The sequence below is a fragment of the Phascolarctos cinereus genome, unplaced genomic scaffold (assembly GCF_003287225.1).
Source record: "Phascolarctos cinereus isolate Bilbo 61053 unplaced genomic scaffold, phaCin_HiC Scaffold_4;HRSCAF=312, whole genome shotgun sequence".
Taxonomy (NCBI): Eukaryota; Metazoa; Chordata; class Mammalia; order Diprotodontia; family Phascolarctidae; genus Phascolarctos; species Phascolarctos cinereus.
Window position 1 is genome coordinate 292,842,528 of NW_027555847.1, and position 20,663 is coordinate 292,863,190.

The 20,663-nt window shown below is 34.8% G+C and overlaps 1 protein-coding gene across 1 annotated transcript; it reads left to right on the forward strand.

The window, feature by feature from the left end:
- Positions 1–4,232: 4,232 nt before the first annotated feature.
- Positions 4,233–20,510, forward strand: SPATA9 (spermatogenesis associated 9). The gene is made up of 5 exons (XM_021008820.2): positions 4,233–4,436; positions 4,615–4,703; positions 6,605–6,832; positions 17,833–17,928; positions 20,235–20,510. Exons 1-5 carry the CDS (start codon positions 4,376–4,378, stop codon positions 20,508–20,510), a joined length of 750 nt encoding a protein of 249 aa, XP_020864479.1. The 5' UTR covers positions 4,233–4,375.
- Positions 20,511–20,663: the final 153 nt, after the last annotated feature.

Sequence of the window (20,663 nt, forward strand, 5' to 3'; positions counted from 1 at the left end):
AAAATAAACAAGAAAGAAGTTAAGTAGATGAATAGAACTTCTGAAAAGTTAGATATGATAGACCTCTGCAGAAAACTGAATGGGTAGAGAAGGTAATATACCTTTTTCCTCAGTGATACATGGCACCTACAAAAAAACTGACCATGTATTAGGGCACAAAAAATTCACAACCAAATGCAGCAAAGCAGAAATATTAAATGCATCCTTTTCAAATCAAAGGGCCATGGAAACATAGCCAAAAACCCAAATAATCTAATACTAAAGAATGAGTGGGTCAAAGAACAAATCATAGAAACAATCAATAATTTCATTAAAGAGAATGACAACAATGAGACAACATACCAAAATTTATGGAATGTAGCCAAAGCAGTACTTAGGGGAAAATTTATATCTCTAAACACTTACATCAATAAAATAGAGAATGCAAAGATCAATGAATTAGGCATGCAACTAAAAATTTGAATTCCAAATTCTCTCCCTCCTGCCCCTTCCTCCCCCCCTACCTTGAGAAGGCAAGCAATATGATAGAGATTCTACATGTATAGTCATCATAATGCATCTTCTTTAATGTCATTTCCATTGATAAAACCTTATCTGTTTTTGATATTGAGTTTGACAGTACTAAGGACTTTGTTAATGTGAACTTTCTTTTCTGGTTGTTTGGGAGTTGTGTATGCTGATAAGACAGGAGTTATAATACTACACAATTAAAAGCAATAAGCAATTAAAACTACATAGGCATACAGGATAGTAGCCAATTAATATATCTTACCCAGGAGTTCTGCTTCCTAAATTACCTATTTTCAGAATGAGAATGAAAAAGGTCTCATGGAAGTACTTGAGCCTTTTCCCCTTTAGATTCTACATATGAATGCTAACTCAGATTCTGTAGTAGAGAGGGAATAAACTTCCAATCTACAAAGATCCAAGCAAGGGAGAAAGACATTAACTATCAGTATGGCTATGTATAAATATATATTGTCTATCAAGCATTTACACTCCTTAGAGTGAGGAAAAATAGCACCTATAGTTGTAAAATCCTAAAAATCAAATATATCCCTATACATATAATAAGAAGGGTCATAAAATCCACAAATTAGACACAATAAAACTAATCTTGGCAGTTACAGCTTAAGGTACAATAAAACTTGAAAGTAAGTTTAGCAAAAATGAAGTTTAAACCAACATCCTACAACACATAAACCCTGAATGCCATATTTCACCGCATAATTGTCATCATCTCCCTGGTTTGTTGTTTTTTTTTTTCCAGTCCAAATATTGGTTAATAACCTTTCATCACATAATCATTGCACTGTATAATTCTATTAATCAAGCTGCCTAAAAGGTGAACAGAGCAGCAATGTATTCACCAGTGGCATATGAATACACCTTTATCTCTTTGAAGGCCATGCGCATTGTCAGTATATTTCTGAAAACCAATTTGCTTTGTTTAGAGTGCTGCAATTCTAACGATATTGTCATTCAACCCAGTGAAGAGCCTTAGTTGAAAGGGGAACAGCTGGCAGGTGAAGCTGTCTTGAGTAAGTCACATAATATGGTAAGACTTGCATCTTCCTGGTTAGCTAAACTGTACAATTCTTCTGCTAGTGATGCATTAACATGCAAATTACTACTTTCCGATTATGGGCAAATATAAAAAACGATTTTGCGGGCTTCAAGCTGAAAGTGATTGTGTTTGCTGAACAGCATGGAAACAGTACTGTAGGAAGATAATTTTCAGCGAGAGAAAAGTTGGTGGAAGACTGGTGGAAGCTTTTTTTTTTAAAGTTTCACGTAATGGTCACACTCCACTTTTTTTGCAAAAAAATTTGACAAAAAAATCTGTGACAACTGTACAGTGAAATATCGTAGTGTAAATATAAAAGGTTACCCCATATATATGAGGTACATTTTGCAAGTAGGCTGCTAGGGGAAGAATTTATTTTAATGTGCTTTTAAAAATTGTTTTCAACTAATAAGCATTTGTTTTCTCTTCCATTTCTCCTCCTTGAGAAAAATTAAAAAAAAAACCCTTGTAATAAACATGCATAGTCAAGGAAAACTAATTCCCATATTGGTTATATACAAAAGTGTGTTTCATTCTCCATAATTAGTACTCCACCTTTATCAGGAAATGGATAGCATTCCTCATTGAGACATTGAGTTGATTAGAGTTCTTAAGTCTCTTCATTTTTACAACGTTATTGTCATAGTATAAATTATTCTCCTAGTACTGCTCATTTCACTCTGCATCAATTCATATTCCCAGATTTTAAAAAAAGCCTGTCCCTTTCATTATTTTTATGATATAATTTTTAAAATTCTTTTCATATACCATAATTTTTTCAACCATTCACCAATTTACAGGTATTCCCTTAGTTTCCAATTCTTTTCTAACATAAAAAGAGCTTGAATAATATTGTTGCACACATGAGTATGCTTCCTCTTTCTCTGAGGCATTAGTCATCTAGGCTTCGCAATTGTATTGATAGATCACAGGTTAGTAACTTTGGGAGAATAACTCCAAATTGCTTTCCAGAATAACCAATCCACAACTCCACCAATGGTCCATTAATGTGTCTTTTCCCCCCCAGCCCTTCCATCATTGGTCATTTTCCTTTTTTTTTTTTTGTCAGCTCTGCCAATCTGATGGACGTGAATTAAAACTTCAGAATTGTTTTAATTTTCATTTCTCTAGTTGTTATCAATTTTCCAAATTTATTTTTTTCACATGGCTATACATAGCTTGTCTTTCTTCCCCTGAGAATTACTTGTTCTTATCTTTTGACTATTTGTCTGTTGGGAATGACTCATTCTTATAAATTTGAATCCATTTCTTATATACTTTAGAAATGAGACCTTTATCAGAGAAACTTGCTGTGAAGATTTCCCCACCAGTTAACTATTTTAATCTTAGCCAAATTGAGTTTTTTGTGCAAAAACTTTAATTTTATGTAATCAAAATTTTTGGTAAAAGGGAAAGGATAAAGTGAGCTAAAAGGGAGGGAGTGCTGAAGTGGAGACTTTCTTTTTTCTTTTTTTCATATTAATTAATTAATTTTTAGTTTTCAACATTTACTTCCATAAGATTTTGAGTTCTAAATTTTCTCTCCCCCCCCCATCCCTAAGACAGCATGCAATCTGATACAGGCTCTACATATACATTCCTATTAAACATATTTAGATCAGACTTTATTTGTGCAAAAAAACATTTTGTGATTGTATTCATATAGTTCCTGGTTTTGTTTTGGCAGGTAGACTCCCAAATATTTTATGATGTCTACAGTAACTTTAAATGGAATTTCTCTTTCTACCTCTTGCTATTGGGCTTTGTTAGTGATATATAGAAATGCCAATAATTTATGTGGGTTTATTTTATATCCTACAACTTTGCTTAACTTGTTTATTATTTCAAGTAATTTTTTATTTGATTTTCTAGGATTCTCTAAGTATATCATCATATCATCTGCAAAGAATGATAACTTTGTTTCTTCTTTGCCTATTCTAATTCTGAAGTGGGGACTCTCAAAGTATAGAAAATAAACTTCAGCCTTCATAATCTTGCCCAAGATAAGTCCTCTTTACCTTGATCTAGGTGTAAACAAATAGGAATTATGTTTAGAGATATCTTTCTTGGTCATGCTATCTCATCTAGGCAATGGAAAAATGGATTATGTCTATAATTAGGTTGCAGTCAACAAAGACACACTGAAAAAGGAGGTAAGCCATCCTGTAGCAAATAACAACAATTAGACAACCTGTGCTTGTACTCATTAAATATGAAAAAAAAAAATCAGAACAAGACCTCCATTGAGTTGGGTGGTTACTTTATGGAGACCATACAGAAAGACATGTATAAAAATGGGACATGATTGAGAAGTATGGAAAGAATCCAGTTGGTAATATTGGAAAGAACACCAACACGTGCCAATAAGATTAATAGGTACCTCTGTTTCCCATGGTTTAGAAAGGGTTTTTTTTTAAAGAGTACTGGCAAATTTCCTTACAAAGAAACTTCGTTACTAGAGGATTCACTAATTCAGGCATCCCTGTAGAGCACAGGACAGTTGTCTTATTTCTCATACTCATCAGTGCTTGATGATTTGAGCTCTCAACCTCTGTTCTGCTCACAAGCACCTCTACAATCCTTATCCTTACTATTGTGATTTCAGAAGATTCTGTAACAAGTTCACAAGAGGCCCATTGTTCCATAAAAAATGATTCTGGTAGTCAACCACAGGTTCTGGGCCTTCACTGCTTTCTTGAGTAGGAAGGCTACCTTCATTCCTGCCTACAGACTGAGTTGGACAAACATTGCCTAGGACTGCAGGAAAACCAAATTCAGGAGAATTAGGAATACAAGCAAGGATTCATCATGCCAATCAAACGCGTTGGTTGGATATGCAGTCAAGTAGTGAAGAGCTTTTCTGGAAAAAGTATACACAATCTAGTTCAAATGGGAATGGGGGTGTGGGAAATTGGGACAAAAATTCCTCAAGACTTATTTTTTCAGTCTCCAAGAAGTTGCCACTTATATATGTTGCATTCTTTGGGAATATGTTGGGGAGTATATTTTTAGTTAAGATATTTCTCTGGCTTCTTTTCATCTCTCAGTTGAGGGATTACAGAAAGCAGTCATGGACCTTGCACACGAGTTTAAGGATGAATTCCCCAGCATGTTAAGATTATCACAGTCAAACCAGGTAACATGACTTTTTAACTTTGACAAGAGATCTTCTTTTCAACAAACAAATGAATATTGTATTTTTCCTACCACTTGTTGGATACTTGAATTTGAGGTTCAATGCATAAAGACACAAGAAAGATTGATAGTTCAAATATAAGGCAAAAATATTGCAAATTTCAGCTCATAAAAGACTCCCTAAATTTTAGGCTGCTATAAGGATTCCAGCCTAAGGAAAGAAGATAAGTTCAGGGGCCCAGAAAAAAAGACCCATACAAATGTTAGGAATTTGATCCAAGGCAAATCAACCAAAGGTTAAGAAGGAAATGGCTCCTGTGGTTCTGTTTGTTATGGTTAACAGAAATCAACATGATATAGATGACAATGTAAAACAGCATAGGAAATTTCACTATCCTCAAAGCAAATTTTAAGTTCACTTAAGATTTAATTAGTGTAAAATAAAAATGCATCTACCTATACTCCAAATAAAGCTTACTTGAATTAAAGTAAATGTGATAGGAAAAATAATAACAATGGAAAAAGATAGATACTGTAGGCATATATTACCCAGTCAGTCAATAAATATTTATTAGGCACCATTATGTGCCAGGCACTGTGGTAAGCACTAAAGTTACAAAAAAAAAAAAAGACAAAAAACAATGTGGAAAAAAGCTGTTGAAAGACTTATGATCAAGAGACATTAGATGTTAGTATGGAACCCTCTGAGTAAATGAAGGGGTTTGGGAGAGAAATGTGGGCCAATAATTGTCTTACACTGGCCAGGAAGAAAGATAGCTTATTTATGAGAAGTAAATAATCTAGTTTGCCAGAAAGGTTCATACTCTAAAGTAGAGAAGGCTTTACCATAGTTTGGAAAAAAATATTCTTTAAAAATCATCCATTCACTTGATAATATCCCACTAGCACCTTAACCATCTGTAATAATGTCAAAATTCATGTTGAGACATTTAAAGTAAACATTTCAGCAAATTAGGCTACTAAATAAACTTACACAGACATATCTATGTGATGCAGAGGTGTTAATTTGCATTGACTTTTTAAAAATTCAAATACTTAAAGTGTAGAGATAACATCAAAAATTAATTGAGGAATGGCTCATTTTGTTTCATTGGTTAGAATGAAGTACAGCAATACTAAGTGATTTCTTGGGGTTCATTTTCTATTAGAAATCAAAGAACCATATCTTTAGAGCTGGAAAAGAGCTTAGAAGCCATTGAGCCTGACCCTATCATTTTTTTTTTGTTTGAAGTTTCTTTTTTTAAAAATTTTATTAATTTATTTTGATTTATCAATAATCACCTCCATATGCTTTTGAGTTTAATGAGTTTTAACTTTATAGATGAGGAAAAGAAAGCATGACCTGCCCAGGGTTATATAGCCAATAATTGTAGGGGTTAGGATTTGAAGCCAACTCGTCCTCACTCCAAGTCCAGTGAATTAGGGCTGATGAGGTACCATTATAACATACATCATGATATTCTGGTGTTCTGGTGATGCCAAAATGTTTCTGATTAAGGATATTCTTGTTTTATAATTTAGTTTGGAGTAGTGGATAGAGTCTGGGCTTGAAGTTAGGAAGACCTGCGTTTAAATTCCAACCCCACCAACCTACTAGTTGCATGACACTGGGCAAACCACTTAACCTCTTCATGCTGCAGATTAAGACTCATTTGCTAAGTTATAGAGGGTTTCTTGTTGGTAGAGAGTGTTTCCAATCCACACTGGAAGATTCCATGTAATTTAATCACAAATCCTTATACTTTGTGGGGTTTCTCATTTATCAATAGATATTATCATATACAGGGAATTATGGAGATACAAAATTGTACAAAATCTAGTGTCAGCCTCAAAGAGCTTTCGGATCACATGCCAGTCACTTTTCAAAGGTTTGTTTTTCAGAAAACAGATGTGGTCCCAACAACATCCAAAACAAGAATGGCTATCATTCTAGCTAGGATACATGCAGGAGCAATCCTCCAAGGATTACATAAGATATCCAGATCATCAAAATCAGTTGCCAAACTTTTGCAGCCTCAACTTACCCATAGGCTCTTAGAGCTAAAGAACCTATCGCATCGTCTGCTGAGGGATGTAAACACTCCAAAGCAACCTCTGTATAAAATTCAGGTAAGAGAAATGAACATTTAAATGACAGTAACTTTTTTTTTAATTAAGTCTTTAAAATATTTGGAAAAAATGAATATGCATTTCATTTAAGTTCTTAGGTGCAAAACTGATATTCTTTGGTAAGAAAAGGATTTGCTAGGACCTTTCATCCCATGCAATTTGTTCTCAAGTATTATGAAGGGGGAAAATAATGAATATAAGAGAAACAGGTCTATGGATGCCTCCTTAAAACAACCATATAAATTAGCACAAACCTCAAATCTAAAAGAATTAAGCAGCAAGGCTTTAAAAAAAAAGTTTTGTTCTCTTTTCTCTTTTTTTTTTTTAAGTATACACAGTATCTGGGGAGGGAGTAGGGGAAGAAGGTGAGAAAATGCTGACCATATTTTGCTGTAAGGATACGTTTAGGGTTTTTCATCCTAGTTGTATAGAGTGTCACATTTGGAGAATTGTAAAGAAGGCTAGGTCAGTTAGGTGCTGTCCAAAGGTAGCATACATCAATAAGATGTACTGAATGGCTCAGTATAAAACTAGCCCCTTGTGGAGTTAAATTTAATTTCTCATCCCTTCTACAGTTGGTTTTAGTGTCCTAAGAATGTAGATGAGTAGGCATGCTGCAATCCTGTAAACTGGGAGCACTGTTACGGTGCTCTTTTTTTTTTTTTAAAGTACCAATGAAGTTACAAATGAGGTCACGTCAAAATGCAAGGTGAGGTTTCCCCCCACCTCCATTTATATGTGTGTATGTGTGTGTGTGTGTGTGTGTGTGTGTGTGTGTGTGTGTGTGTGTGTGTGTGTTTTGGGAATATATGATATGTCACAAGCCACCCAGAAGTGTTAGTTTGCTGGAACCTGGTGTCTATTGACTTCTAAAATGTTCAATTTAACTGAGACAACCCAAGACCCATCCCTACCATGCAAATCCCAGGATTCCAAATGCTGGCCAGAGTCCCAAAATCAACTCATTCCTCCCTAGGGATTTTAAAAATCTGCCTTAGCCCCAAGGGAAAACTAAAGAAGATCTAGTAAACCCCCAAACTATGTAAGAGTTATATGGTAGGTTCACAGTGTTTCCACAGCCTAAAATAACTGCTTTGTACTATGTCTCCTACACTTAACAATTTTAGGGGCAATAAACTATTGGGAACACAAGTATACATCTGTCCCTTAGCTGTGTGTTTCAGGCATGAACACTGGTGAATATGACTAGGTAACTTGATAATTGGAGAGACAGGGCTAGAAACAGATCATTTTCAAATTAGAAAGTCTTTTATATTTTTTCTAGAATATAGCCATATAGATGTATTGAAAATTAAGTAATATACAATGTCTCTTCTTTGATTTTCTGGTTTCTTTCAAATCTAACTTAATTTCTCCTTAATACTTCCTTCTTTTAGACATATGTTCTTTAGTTCTGCATCATGAAACCACAATTTTATCACATTAGGCATTAAGTATATCTCTGATAAATGGTGCTTTTTTCCCCAAGTCCAGCTTTGATTATAATCCATAAGATTCCCCTTTTAAATTTTTTTTAAAATTTTAAACATTTTTATTAAAAGGTCCTCCCACTACCCCTGTCTATCAAACAACCCCCCAAATCTCTAATATATTTCTACATAGAACAGCAAAATAAATTCCCATATTAGCTATGTCCAAAATGATACATAGTTATCATTTTGCAACTTAAGATCATTACCTCTCTGTCAGGAGGCGAGTTGCATGTTTCATCTTTATTCTTTTGGACTAATGGTTTATCATTGAATTCTAAAGTACTTAACACAACTTTCAAAGTTGTTTTCTTGGTAATGTTGCTATTAGTGTACAAATTGTCCTCCTAGTTCAGCTTACTTCACTCTGAATCAGTTCAAAAGCTCTTCCCAGTTTCCTGTGAAATTGTTTATTTTGTTATTTCTTATGACGCAATAATATTCCATTACATTTATATCTCACAATTTGTTTAGCTGTTCCCTAATAGGAGGACATCCCCTTAATTTCCAATTTTATGGAACCATGAAAAGAGCTAGTATAAATAGTTTTGTACATATATATCCTTTTTCTCTTTTATTTCTTTGGAAGTATAGATCTGTTAGCTGGTTCAAAGTGTATGCACAGTTTGGTCACTTTCTGAGCAGGGTTCCAAATTGTTTTCTAGCATGACTGGATCAATACAGCTCCACAAACAGTATCTAAATATACCTGTTTTCCTACAGCCCCTCCAATATTTGTCATTTTCATCTTTTGGTATCTTTGCCATTTTGATAGCCAAGAGGAAGAACCTCCAAGTTATTTTAATTTGCATTTCTCTAATTATTAGTGATTTAAACCACTATTTCGTGATTGTTGATAGCTTAGGTTTTTTTTCTTTTGAAAACTGCCTGTTCATATTCTTTGATCATTTGTCAATTGGGGAATGGCTCTTAGTCTTATAAATTTGAATCAGTTCCTCATCTATCTTGGAAACGACTTTATCAGAGACCCTTGTTTGCAAAGAATTTCTTTTCCCAGTTACCTTCTAATTTTTACTACATTAGCTTTCTTTGTGAAAAAGCTTTTAAACTTTATGTAATCAAAATTTCCTGGTTTTTCTTGCATGATACTCTGAATCACTTGTTCAGCAATGAACGCCTCCTTAATCTATAGATCCAAAAGATAATTTCTTCCTTGTTCTGCTGATTCATTTATAAATGTAACTCATATATCCAAATCTTGGATCCATTTGAAGATTATGTTGGTAAATTGTGTGAGGTATTGATCTAAACCTAATTTCTGCCAAACTCTGTTCAGTTTTCCCAATTGTTTTCATCAAATTGTTCATCCATCAGTAGCTGGGGTCTTTGGGTTAATCAAACACTATGCTAGTATATTTATTTTGCTTAATTCTGCCCCACTGAGTGACCTTTGACATTTTTTTAAAAAAATGATGCAAAACTGTTATAATGAGATTAAACAAAAACATACGCATAAGTAATTTATTTTAAAGCTCTCTGGCTTTTGTATCTATTGCATATTAGGTTAAAACAGTGATAGATGTTTTAGTTCTTTATTCAGTGAAAGCAATAGGAAAATCTGAGCATAAAATGCACTCTTATTTGAGTTTCACATGCTTTTATTTAGCATATATAAGACACAGTGCTTGAGCTATGGAGCTCACAACAACAACTGGTAGGCTGAAGTATTCAAAGGAACTTCAAAGGAGTACTTCTTTTATTTTGTTCTCTAGTATTGTACGTGCTGGAAGAGAAACTTTTTTTGGTATTTTTAAAAATTATATTTTATTTTCTCAAACAATGAAAATCCACCTTTTCTCTCTTCCACCTTCCCTCCCTCAAGAATGAAAGCAAAACAAAACTTTTGTTGTGAATGTGTATAGTCAAGCAAACCAAATTTTCCTTTGGCCATGTCCAAAAAAAAAAAAAGATGTCTATTATGCACTTTGAGTCCTTCACCTCTCTATCAGGAAGTGGGGAGCATGTTTTGTCATTTTTCCTATAGAATGGTGACTGATGACTACATCAATCAGATTCCTAATACTTTCAAAGTTGTTTTTGTTTTTCATATTGTTCTTCTGGTTCATTTCACTGTGCTTCAGTTCATACAAGCCTTCCCAAGTTTTTCTGAAACCATCCCCTTCATCATTTCTTACTATACAATAGTATTCTATCTCATTCATATACCATAGCTTGCTCAGCCATTCCCCAAAGAATAGGAACCTTCTCCAAATATCATTCTTTGCCATCTCAAAAATGGCTTTAAATATTTTTTCCTCCTTAATTAGAGCTTGATTTGCTTAGTACTAATCCTAGGGAGAGAAAGAAAAAGAAAAAAAAAGACTTTTTGTCTTGTTTTCTTCTACTTCATCCTGCTCATAGGTATTTGTTTTTGTCGAGTTATTCAGTATCTGACTCTTCACTACTCCATGAACTATAGTACACCAGGCCTTCTATCCTCAACAGTCTCCTGAAGTCTGTCCAAGCTCATGGTCATTGATTCCATGATACTATCCATCTCATCTTCTGCCATCCCTTTCTCCTTTTGACTTTAATCTTTCCCAACACCAGTCTTTTCCAATGAGTCCTGTCTTCTCATTATATGGCCAAAGTATTTAAGTTTCAGCTTCAGCATTTGACTTTCCACAGTGAACAGTCTGAATTAATTTCTTCTAAGTATTGACTGATTTGATCTCCTGGCTGTCTAAGAGACTATCAAAAGTCATCTCCAGCACCACAATTCAAAAACATGGATTCTGTGGTGCTCAGCTTTCCTTATAATGTAACTCTCACAGCCATACATTGCTACTGGAAAAACCTTAGTTTTTACTATATGCACCTTTATTGACAAAGTGATGCATCTGCTTTTTAGTATGCTGTCCAGATTTGCCATACCTTTCCTTCCAAGAAGCAAGTGTCTTTTAATTTCATGGCTGTAGTCACTGTATGCAGTGATCTTTGAGTCCAAGAATATAAAATCTGACACTGTTTCCATTTTTTCTCCCTCTGTTTGCCAGGAAGTGATGGAAACAGTTGTCAAAATCTTAGTTTTTTTTATGTTAAAATTCAAGCCGGCTTTTACACTTTCCTCTTTCACCATCATCAAGAGGCTTCTTAATTCTTTTTCACTTTCTGCCATCTGAGCGGTATCATCTACATAGCTGAGATTGTTGATATTTCTCCTGGAAACCTTAACTCTGGCTTTTGATTCATCTAGCCTGGCGTTTCGCATGATGTACTCTGCATATAAGTTAAATAATGTAACAATATAAATTCTTGTCATACTCCTTTTCCAATGTTCACTCAATCAGTTGTTAACTGTTTGGTTCTAACTGTTGCTTCTTGGCTCCCATACAGGTTCCTCAAGAGACAATTAAGTTGATCTGGTACTCATCTCTTTGAGGACTTGCCACAATCAAAGGCTTTGGTGTAGTCAGTGAAGCAGAAGTAGATGTTTCTCTGGTACTCCTTTGTTTTCTCCATAATCCAGCAAATGTTGGCAATTTAGTTTCTTCTTCCTCTGCCTCTTCAAAAATGAGCCTCTCTTCTGCTAATTCTTGGGTCACATATTGCTGAAGCCTAGCTTGCAGAATCTTAAACCAAACTTTGCTGACATGTGAAATGAGCACAATTGTTCACCAATTTGAATGTTCTTTAGCATTGTTCTTCTTTAGCATTGGGACATAAACTGATCTTTTCTAATCCAGTGGCCACTGTTGAGTTTTCTAAATTTGCTGACATATTAACTGTAACACATCATCTTTTAAGATTTTAAATAGCTCAGCTGGAATTCTCTCACCTCCACTAGCCTTATTGTTAGCAATGCTTCCTAAGGCCCACTTGACTTCATTCTCTAGGATTTCTGGCTCTAGATCAGTAACCACACCATCATGGTTATCAATGATGTTAAGATCTTTCTTCTACAATTCTGTGTATTCTTGCTACTTCTTCTTAATCTCTTCTACTTCTGTTAAGTCCCTACCATTTTTGTCTTTTATCATGCCCATTTTTGCAGGAAATGTATCTCTGATTTTCTTGAAAAGATCTCGTCTTCCCCATCTTATCATTTTCTTTTATTTCTTTGCAATGCTCATTTAAGAAAACCTTATCTCTCCTTGCTATTCTCTGGAATTCTGAATTCAGTTAGGTACATCTTTCTCTTTCTTCCTTACCTTTCACTCTCCTTTCCTCAGCTATTTGTAAACCCTTATCAAAGAGCCATTTTGCTTTCTTGCTCTTCTTTTTCTTTGGGATGTTTTTTGTTGCTGCCTCCTTACAATGTTGTGAACCTCTGTACAGTTCTTTAGGCACTCTACCAGATCTAATTCCTTAAATCTATTTTCATCACTTCCACTTCATATTTATAAGGGATGTTATTTGGGTCATACTTATACTTTCTGATGGTTTTCCCTATTCTATTCAATTTAAGTCTGAATTTTGCAATAAGAAGCTCATGCTCTGTCTTGTTTTAACTGACTATATAGAGCTTCTTCATCTTTGCTGCAAAGTATATAATCAATTCAATTTCGATATTGACCATCTGGTGATGTCCATGTGTAGAGTTGACTTTTGAGCTGTCAAAAAAGAGTGTTTGCTATGACCAGAGAGTTATCTTTTCAAAACTCTATCAGTCTCTACCATGCTTCATATTGTACTCCAAGGCCAAATTTGTTTGTGATTCCATATCTTTTGGTTTCCTTTTATCATTCCAATCCCCTGTGGCAAATGTGACATCTTTTTTTGTTGTTTCTAGAAGATGCTGTAGGTTTTTACAGAACTGATCAGCTTTGGCCCCTTTAGCATCAATGGAATGGTTTGCCTTGGATTTGAACAGATATTATTCTGTCATTTCTGAGATTCTACCCCAGTACTGTTTTTCTCACCCTGTTATTGACTATGAGGGCTACTCCATTTCTTCTAAGGGATTCTTGCCCACAGTAGTATAGGTAGTGATCACTTGAGTTAAATTCAAACATTCCTTTCCATTTAAGTTCACTGACACCCAAGATGCTGATGTTTAATCCTATAGCTATAACAGTAGCCAACAGAACAGAAGACTTCCATTCAGGAATTTTGAAAAGTCCCTGAAATGGAAAGCATTCCAGTAGTGAGACTGAGCCAGAAAATAGGATGCCAAAATAGAGACTGTTCCCAGAAATTAGAGACAACTTGCAGGTGGCCTTTTCACTGTTGCTCTTTGTACTTTTTGTGGGTTCCACAAAACCTGGCATTTTTTGAAGTTTAACAGCCATCTACAGTTAATGTTCTTCTTTGTCATTCTCAGATCCCTAATATACTAGAAATGCTGTGATTGTTAGTTGTTCAACTGAAAATGTATATAATTCAGTTAAGAACGATAATATTAATTTGAACAATGAAAAGGTTTTTTTCCAAGATGCAGAGTAGCACCACCAACAGGGCCTGATTAAAATTTTTTTAAATGGAAAACAATACTTGGAGTTGCTGGACAATTTAAAATTTTCCCAAAAGCCTAACATTTGTCCACTTCAGCAGTCTAGAAAAAGTCATCACCTGGAAATACCTAAAAAAGACATTTTCTTTTTTTTTTTTAGCATTTTAAAAAATTTACTTTTTTCTTTTCCCCCAGTTACATGTAAAAACAATTTTCAACATTCATTTTAAAAACTTTGAGTTCCAAACTCTCTCTCTTCCTTCCTCTCCATCCCCTCTCCCCCACTGAGAAGGCAAGCAATTCTGTATAGGTTATACATGTGCAGTCATGTAAAACATATCCATAACAGTCATGTTGTAAAAGAAAACATAGACAAAAAAAACTCAAGAAAAATAAAGTGAAAAAAACCAACTATGCTTCAATCTGTATTCAGACACCATCAGTTCTTTCTCTGGGGGTGGATAACATTTTTTCATCATAAGGTCCTTCAGAGTTGTCTTGGATCATTGTATTGCTGAGAATAGCTAAGTCATTCAGAGCTGATCATCTTACAATGTTGCTATTACTTTGTACATAGTACCTTTCACTTTGCATCAGCTCATGTAAGTTTTTTCAGGTTCTTCTGAGAGTATCCTGCTTATTATTTCTTAGAGTACAGCAGTATTCCATCATAATCACTTACCACAACTTGTTCAGTCATTCCCCAACTAATGGGCATCCCCTCAATTTCTAATTCTTTGCCCCCGGAAAAAAGCTGCTATAAATATATTTGTTCATATAGGTCCTTTTCCTTTTTGTTTTTTATCTCTTTGGGGATATAGACCTAATAGTGGAATTGCTAGGTCAAAGGGTATACATGGTTTTATAGCCCTTTGGGCATAGTTCCAAATTGCTCTACAGAATGGTTGAATCAGTTCACAAGTCCACCAATAGTGCATTAATGTCTCATTTTTCCCACATCCCCTCCAATATTTGTCATTTTTCTTTTTTGTCCCATTAGTCAATCTAATAGGTATGAGGCAGTACCTCAAAATTGTTTCAATTTGCATTTCTCATCATTAGTGAGTTATTTTTTCATATGGCTATGGATAGCTTGGATTACTTCATCTAAAAACTTATCACATATTTTGAATCAAAAAGGCATTTTTTACAGAATATAGCTGTCCCAAAGCTCAGGCACTCATGATATAGGCAAAACTATTCTCAGGGCTTTCAATTACATAATTGTGTGTAAAACGAGGCAACAGGTTCAGAGGAGGAAGATAAGTAGATGGAAGAATTATAAAAGCTCAGTCTTCTGAGACCATTCAGTATATGTGCAAAAACAGTCCCGTACAGCCCAAAAGTACCTGAGGCATTACACACTTAATATTCATAAAGATGATACTGTTATCAAGAAAAGAGTGATGGTATCTTGTGCTTAAGAAAGCCAGATGACATGTAATCTGTTTTCAAAAGATTTCCATGAAAAATAGTTAGAATAAACAAAGTTTTGTCATTGAGAGAAATAAGCTTTATTTATCTGGAAAATTCACTAATGTAAAATACCTCCCCATAAAGAGTGAATAATGTGTTACTATAATACCTAGTATGCTAATAATTTCTCAATTAGACAGAATTTATTAAATATAAAATATAGTTAAATCTTATCTCACTTCAGTTTGCCAAATAATAGGTCTGTGAGAGGTAAGAAACGATTATGTTTCCATATAAGGAAAGTGAGAGAAAAAGTAGCTTAGAGGTTCTAGAACCAAATGAAAATGGATGAAACTGGTTGTTTGGTTAAGAGGCTGGAAGTAGAACAAAGGTTAAACTTTACTTAGAGTGTGCATGCGTAATGGCCTCATTAATACTAACCTCTCCACCCCGGGAGCAATAGCACAGAACTAGGCACATTTCATAGGGGCATGTTATGAAGTGGGAGTATCAGGAAGATTGTAACTCAGAAGACCAGGGACCAATCCTGGCTCTGAAGGGAGAGACAAGAAGGAACTAACTGCATAAAAGGCTTGCTCTGCCATCTGTTGGTGTATGTATGTCCCTTTCTCTTTTTTGGGGGGGTATCCCACACATGCTTCTTACAAGAATTGTAAATAAATAAACACCCCTTTGCTCATTTCAGCGTTAGTTTTGTTTCTTAAGGGAGAAAGGAACAACTCCGCATGGTATGTTTCTATGGGAGTGGTGAGTTGCAGCTGCAAGCTTGGGCTAAACCCCTAACTCTACCAAGGAATGACTAAACCACGTTTCTCACAGCTCTATTTGAAAAATGTATCAAAACCAATTAAAGCATACAGGCCTTATTTTCCCAAGTCCCAAGTAATTTCATAGTCTCTTATAGCAATATTTTATCTATTCCTCTCCTACTCATTCCTCTTCCCTCCCCCTGAAAAAAAAAAAGAGCATCACCCAAGACTAAGTTTCTCCCTAGCTCACAAATAACCAATACACAGGTAAGCATGGTTCTCAATCCATGACCATTGTTCCCAGTGCTGCTGCCATAGGAGCCCATTGTGAAAAATCATGGAGCTTTTAGAGAATCTGTGAGTTCGTAGAATCATGGAATGTTAGGGCTGGAAGGAATTTCAGAGGTCATCTGGCCAACCCTCAAAGAAGGTAGCATTTAACCAGACCCTTAAAATGAGCTCGGGGTGAAAGTGAGGAGGGAGGGCATTCTAGACATCAGGGTAGCCCTTTGCTACCCTGGCAGAGGCTGGAGATGGAATATCAATTATGGAGAATAGCAAGTAGGTTAGTTTGGCTGTATAAAGTGCCTCAGGAAGGGTAATGAGTAATCAGTCCCCCAAAGCTGGCTGGATCTAGAATATGAATGGGAATGAATGTCAAATAGAGGAAATTTAAAACCCTAGAAGCAAAGGGAAGTCATTAAAGTATCTTGAGCAAGGTGGTAACAATCAGCCCTACAATTTAGGAATATCATTTTTTGGCAATCTAATGGAGGATGAATAGAAGGAAAGGAAGAGATTGAATTCAAGAAGGTCAAGTAGGATGTAATTTCCATCTAAGACTACCAAAATGTTGACTAGAAGAGGCCAAGTATAGTACTAGGTGTAGCACTCTGCTGGACACTTTTCTTCAAGTTGACATCAAGCCGTTAATCATCACTCATTGACTGACAGCATTCATTCATCTCTGGATTCTTACTGTACCTACTTAATATTCAGGCCATGTAGTTTTCTCTTTTCTATGAGGATATTGTGTAAAGTTTTGTAAGCACCTTGTTAAAAAACTGGGCATACTATATCTATACACCTTTGTGGGACTACTGAAAGTTCATCAATGAAAAACCATTTGAATTAAAAGGAACCTCTTTTAAATGCAAATACCTTGTGGAGGATTAGGGGGGCTATCAGTCATTCTCACATAAGTGAAATTTCATTCAATCCATGGCTTTTTCTAGACATCTAGGAGATTAATCCTAGTGACCACTAAACACAGGAGCATCCCCACCCTTTGTTTTGAGGGAGGGGCAGGAATGTACTATTTGTTAGGCATGGTAGCTCTGGGTACCTAAGGACCTGGAAAAGACACTAGAAGGGCATTCAATGGGATCATGGGGGGAAAAAAAGGTATGAGGATTCCAGAGGCAAATCTTTTCTGTTTCAAAATTTTGCCTAGGGATGGCCCTGGTAAAGAAGACAACTCTTCCTCTTCATCTCCTATGTTGCATGCCTTCCTCCATGCACTTCCAGGATCCAGAACTCAGCCCAGTAATATTACCATAGCTGCATGATAGGTTAAAAGACCTTTTGTGGGCTAGCCTAAGACCTAATCATTATTTATAACAATGTTTCCAGGGGAAAACACCTCCTGAGTTCCAGCCAAACAACTTAAAATAATAATAGTAACTGACCCATAAAGCACATAGAGAGAGTGCTTAAGGCTTGCAAAGCACTTAATATATATTCATTTGTTCCCAATTGAATGTCTTCTTTTGTGGTAGAATGATTTTTCTAGGAGTAAATGATAAAAAGCCTCATTTTACACTCCACACAAGGCTTAACTTTTGTAAGTTTTAATTTTTTTAAAAGAAAGAAAAAGAAAAAAACCTTACTTTTTTTTTCCTTTTCCTACAGGTCAGAAAGGGTTCTTTGTTAGATGTAATCTCCTTTCCAGCAAAAACTGCCTTTGCAAGCATAATATATGCATCTTATGCAACACTAATTTACTTGGTAGGTTAATAAAATACTTCCAAGTGCAATAGTTCTTTCATGTGATGGTGAAGAGATAAGGTGAATATCCATCTTATTTTTTCATAAAGATCAAATGCTATGTTAAACTTAGAATATGCATAGAATTTGGGTGGAATTTCAACCTTAATTAGCCAGAATAAATGCCTTTTTGAGAATAAGTATTACGTACCTAGGCATTCATTCAATTGTCACACTGTAAGAAAGAATGGTGGCCCTCTTTTCATACCAACTTAATTATAGTACAGTAGAACTTCTGTTAGCCAAATCTTAATTAACTAAACATCTATATTATCTAAAGTATACTGAAAGAAAATAAGATTGCTGAAGTAGTCTTATCAAAGGCAGTTTCTAGAGACCTGGTATTATTTAAATGTTTCCTCTAAGATTGAAATTGCACTATAGTACAGTATCCCCAATATCAATTCACAAAAGATAAAAGAAGCTGTCATTGTTTAATTAACCAGAGTTCCCTCAACACTTTGGATAATCAAGACAACTCTAAAAGCTTCTTTTATTTAATGGATAGAAAATGGAATTGAATATCTTATTAAAAGTTTTTGCATATAAAATACAACCCTTAGGAGAGTATGCTATCTACCTTTTTAATCTATAGTCTCATTAAGCTTGACTTGTGAAACATTGTATGACAGAGCTAGAAGTGACTTTAGATATAATCTGGTTTAATCTTCTCATTTTAAAGATTAGGAACTGAGGTCCAGAGAGATGAAATTACTTGTCCACGGTCACACAGTTCATCAATGACACAACTCCCAGGTTATCCATCATGCCATTTGTTTTATGGGGTTGGGGAATGGTGTTCCTTCTCTGCATCAAACCTAAAAATCCAAGAATTGTGGAAAACAAATCTGTAAAAGATATACTAGGTTATCTATTCCAACCCAAAATGGCATAGGATGACATTCGAATGGGGAATTGGGGGTCAGGAGATCTTGGCTGTAATACTGGTTTTGTTATCAATTAGTGTAAATTTGGGCAAACCATTTTATGTCTTTAGGTCTCAGTTTCTTCAACTGTAAAATTGGGGGAGGTGTACTAAATGATCTCAAAAGCCTTTCTTGCTCTTGAAATCAATGGTTTCTATGGTCTATGAACTAACTAAAATAAACCCACCCTTTATTTAACCTGTGACCTTACCTGTTATCATATTCCTAAATCCCCTATTTCCATCCAAGTCCCATCACTATCAATCAATGGAATGAGACCATATGCCCCTGCAAATGGGCTGCAAGCAGGCCTCTCACCTAAGTACACCTAACCCAAAATAAGTATGTTGTATGGACCTAAGGTTTACTTAAAAATGTTTGCCTTTAACCCACAAACATTCTGAGGTAAAATTAAACAATTTTTAATCATGTTATCAAAGTATTACCTAGGTTAAAAAACAATTAAATCTTCTTATCTCACTTTCCTTCTAATTGTTCATAAGCTACGTTACAAAAACTTTAGTATGTTCATAGCCTTTTCCTAGCTGTACTGGTTTGGGTCTTCCAGATTCTCATGGATTAGATCTTGCTATTTGCCATTTATTTATCTGTTTACATGCAGCTTTCCGGGTAGAATTTAAGCTCCTTGAGGGCAGGGACCATTCTTTATATCGTTGTAGCTCTATGTGATAGAATAGTTCCTTTCAGAGTTTAAGTTGCTTAAGAAATACTTGTTAAATTGAGCTGAATCGTTAATTTCCTTGAATACTTGCTGTACTCTACAAATATTTAGGTTTCATTTGTATGTTGTACTATACAAGATAAACATAACAGATCTGTGTTTCCCAACTTTTTGCGAAATTGTTAAAACTCTAACATTTTGTATTTATTTCATACATACTTCCTGATATAAGTGCCATGTAGGATAAATTTATTTGTGAGTGAGACTTCTGGATTTGGAGGGGATAAGCAGATTAAAATAATTTTAAAAGAATTTTAGTGATATTCTTTGAGATAATGAGTCTGGGGTACCACAAAAATTGGGGTTGGAAATCACTGCTCTATTGTCTTATTGAATTCTTCTCCAAATGATCTATACTCTTTTCAAATTATGCTACTCTAAACTAGACAGTTATTACCTATATGCAGAAAATTCCAACGGTATTATAAAGAATTCTACTTTATAGTATTAGTTGGAAACTAATTCAATCACCTAGAAAATATTTTCTTTAACAAATCATGAAAGCATAAATTCTGAAGTTGTTATTGGAATATATAGATTGCTAACTTTAAAAAAAATGTTATTTAAAAGTAAAATAGATTTTTCTTTTTATTACATAGACAGTCTGTATTAATGCATTGCTGGAGAAGGTGAAGAATATTTTTCAAGAAGAAGAGTCCATAAGGCAAAACAAAAAGGATAGTTTTGAAGTCAGAAAAGCCTTTTCTGAGCCTGTGTTTTGTGAACATGAAATCATAGCTAAGCCTTATAGATCTCTGCCGGAGAACCCAAACACAGTTCTCCTTTCTGATGTTAAGCTTCCTGATATTAAGTTGAGCGACAAGATTCAAGTATTACATTCTGTATTTGACCAATCAACTCAAGTGAATGAATAATATGAATACAAAAATGACTTTTTAAAATGGAGCTTAAATGCTATCTGAAGGTACATTTAATCTGAAAATGGGAAAAAAGTAGATATATTGAATACCCTACTTGTAAACAAAGAAATTGCTACAAAATGTCATTCTCTAGTGCTATGTAGAAGA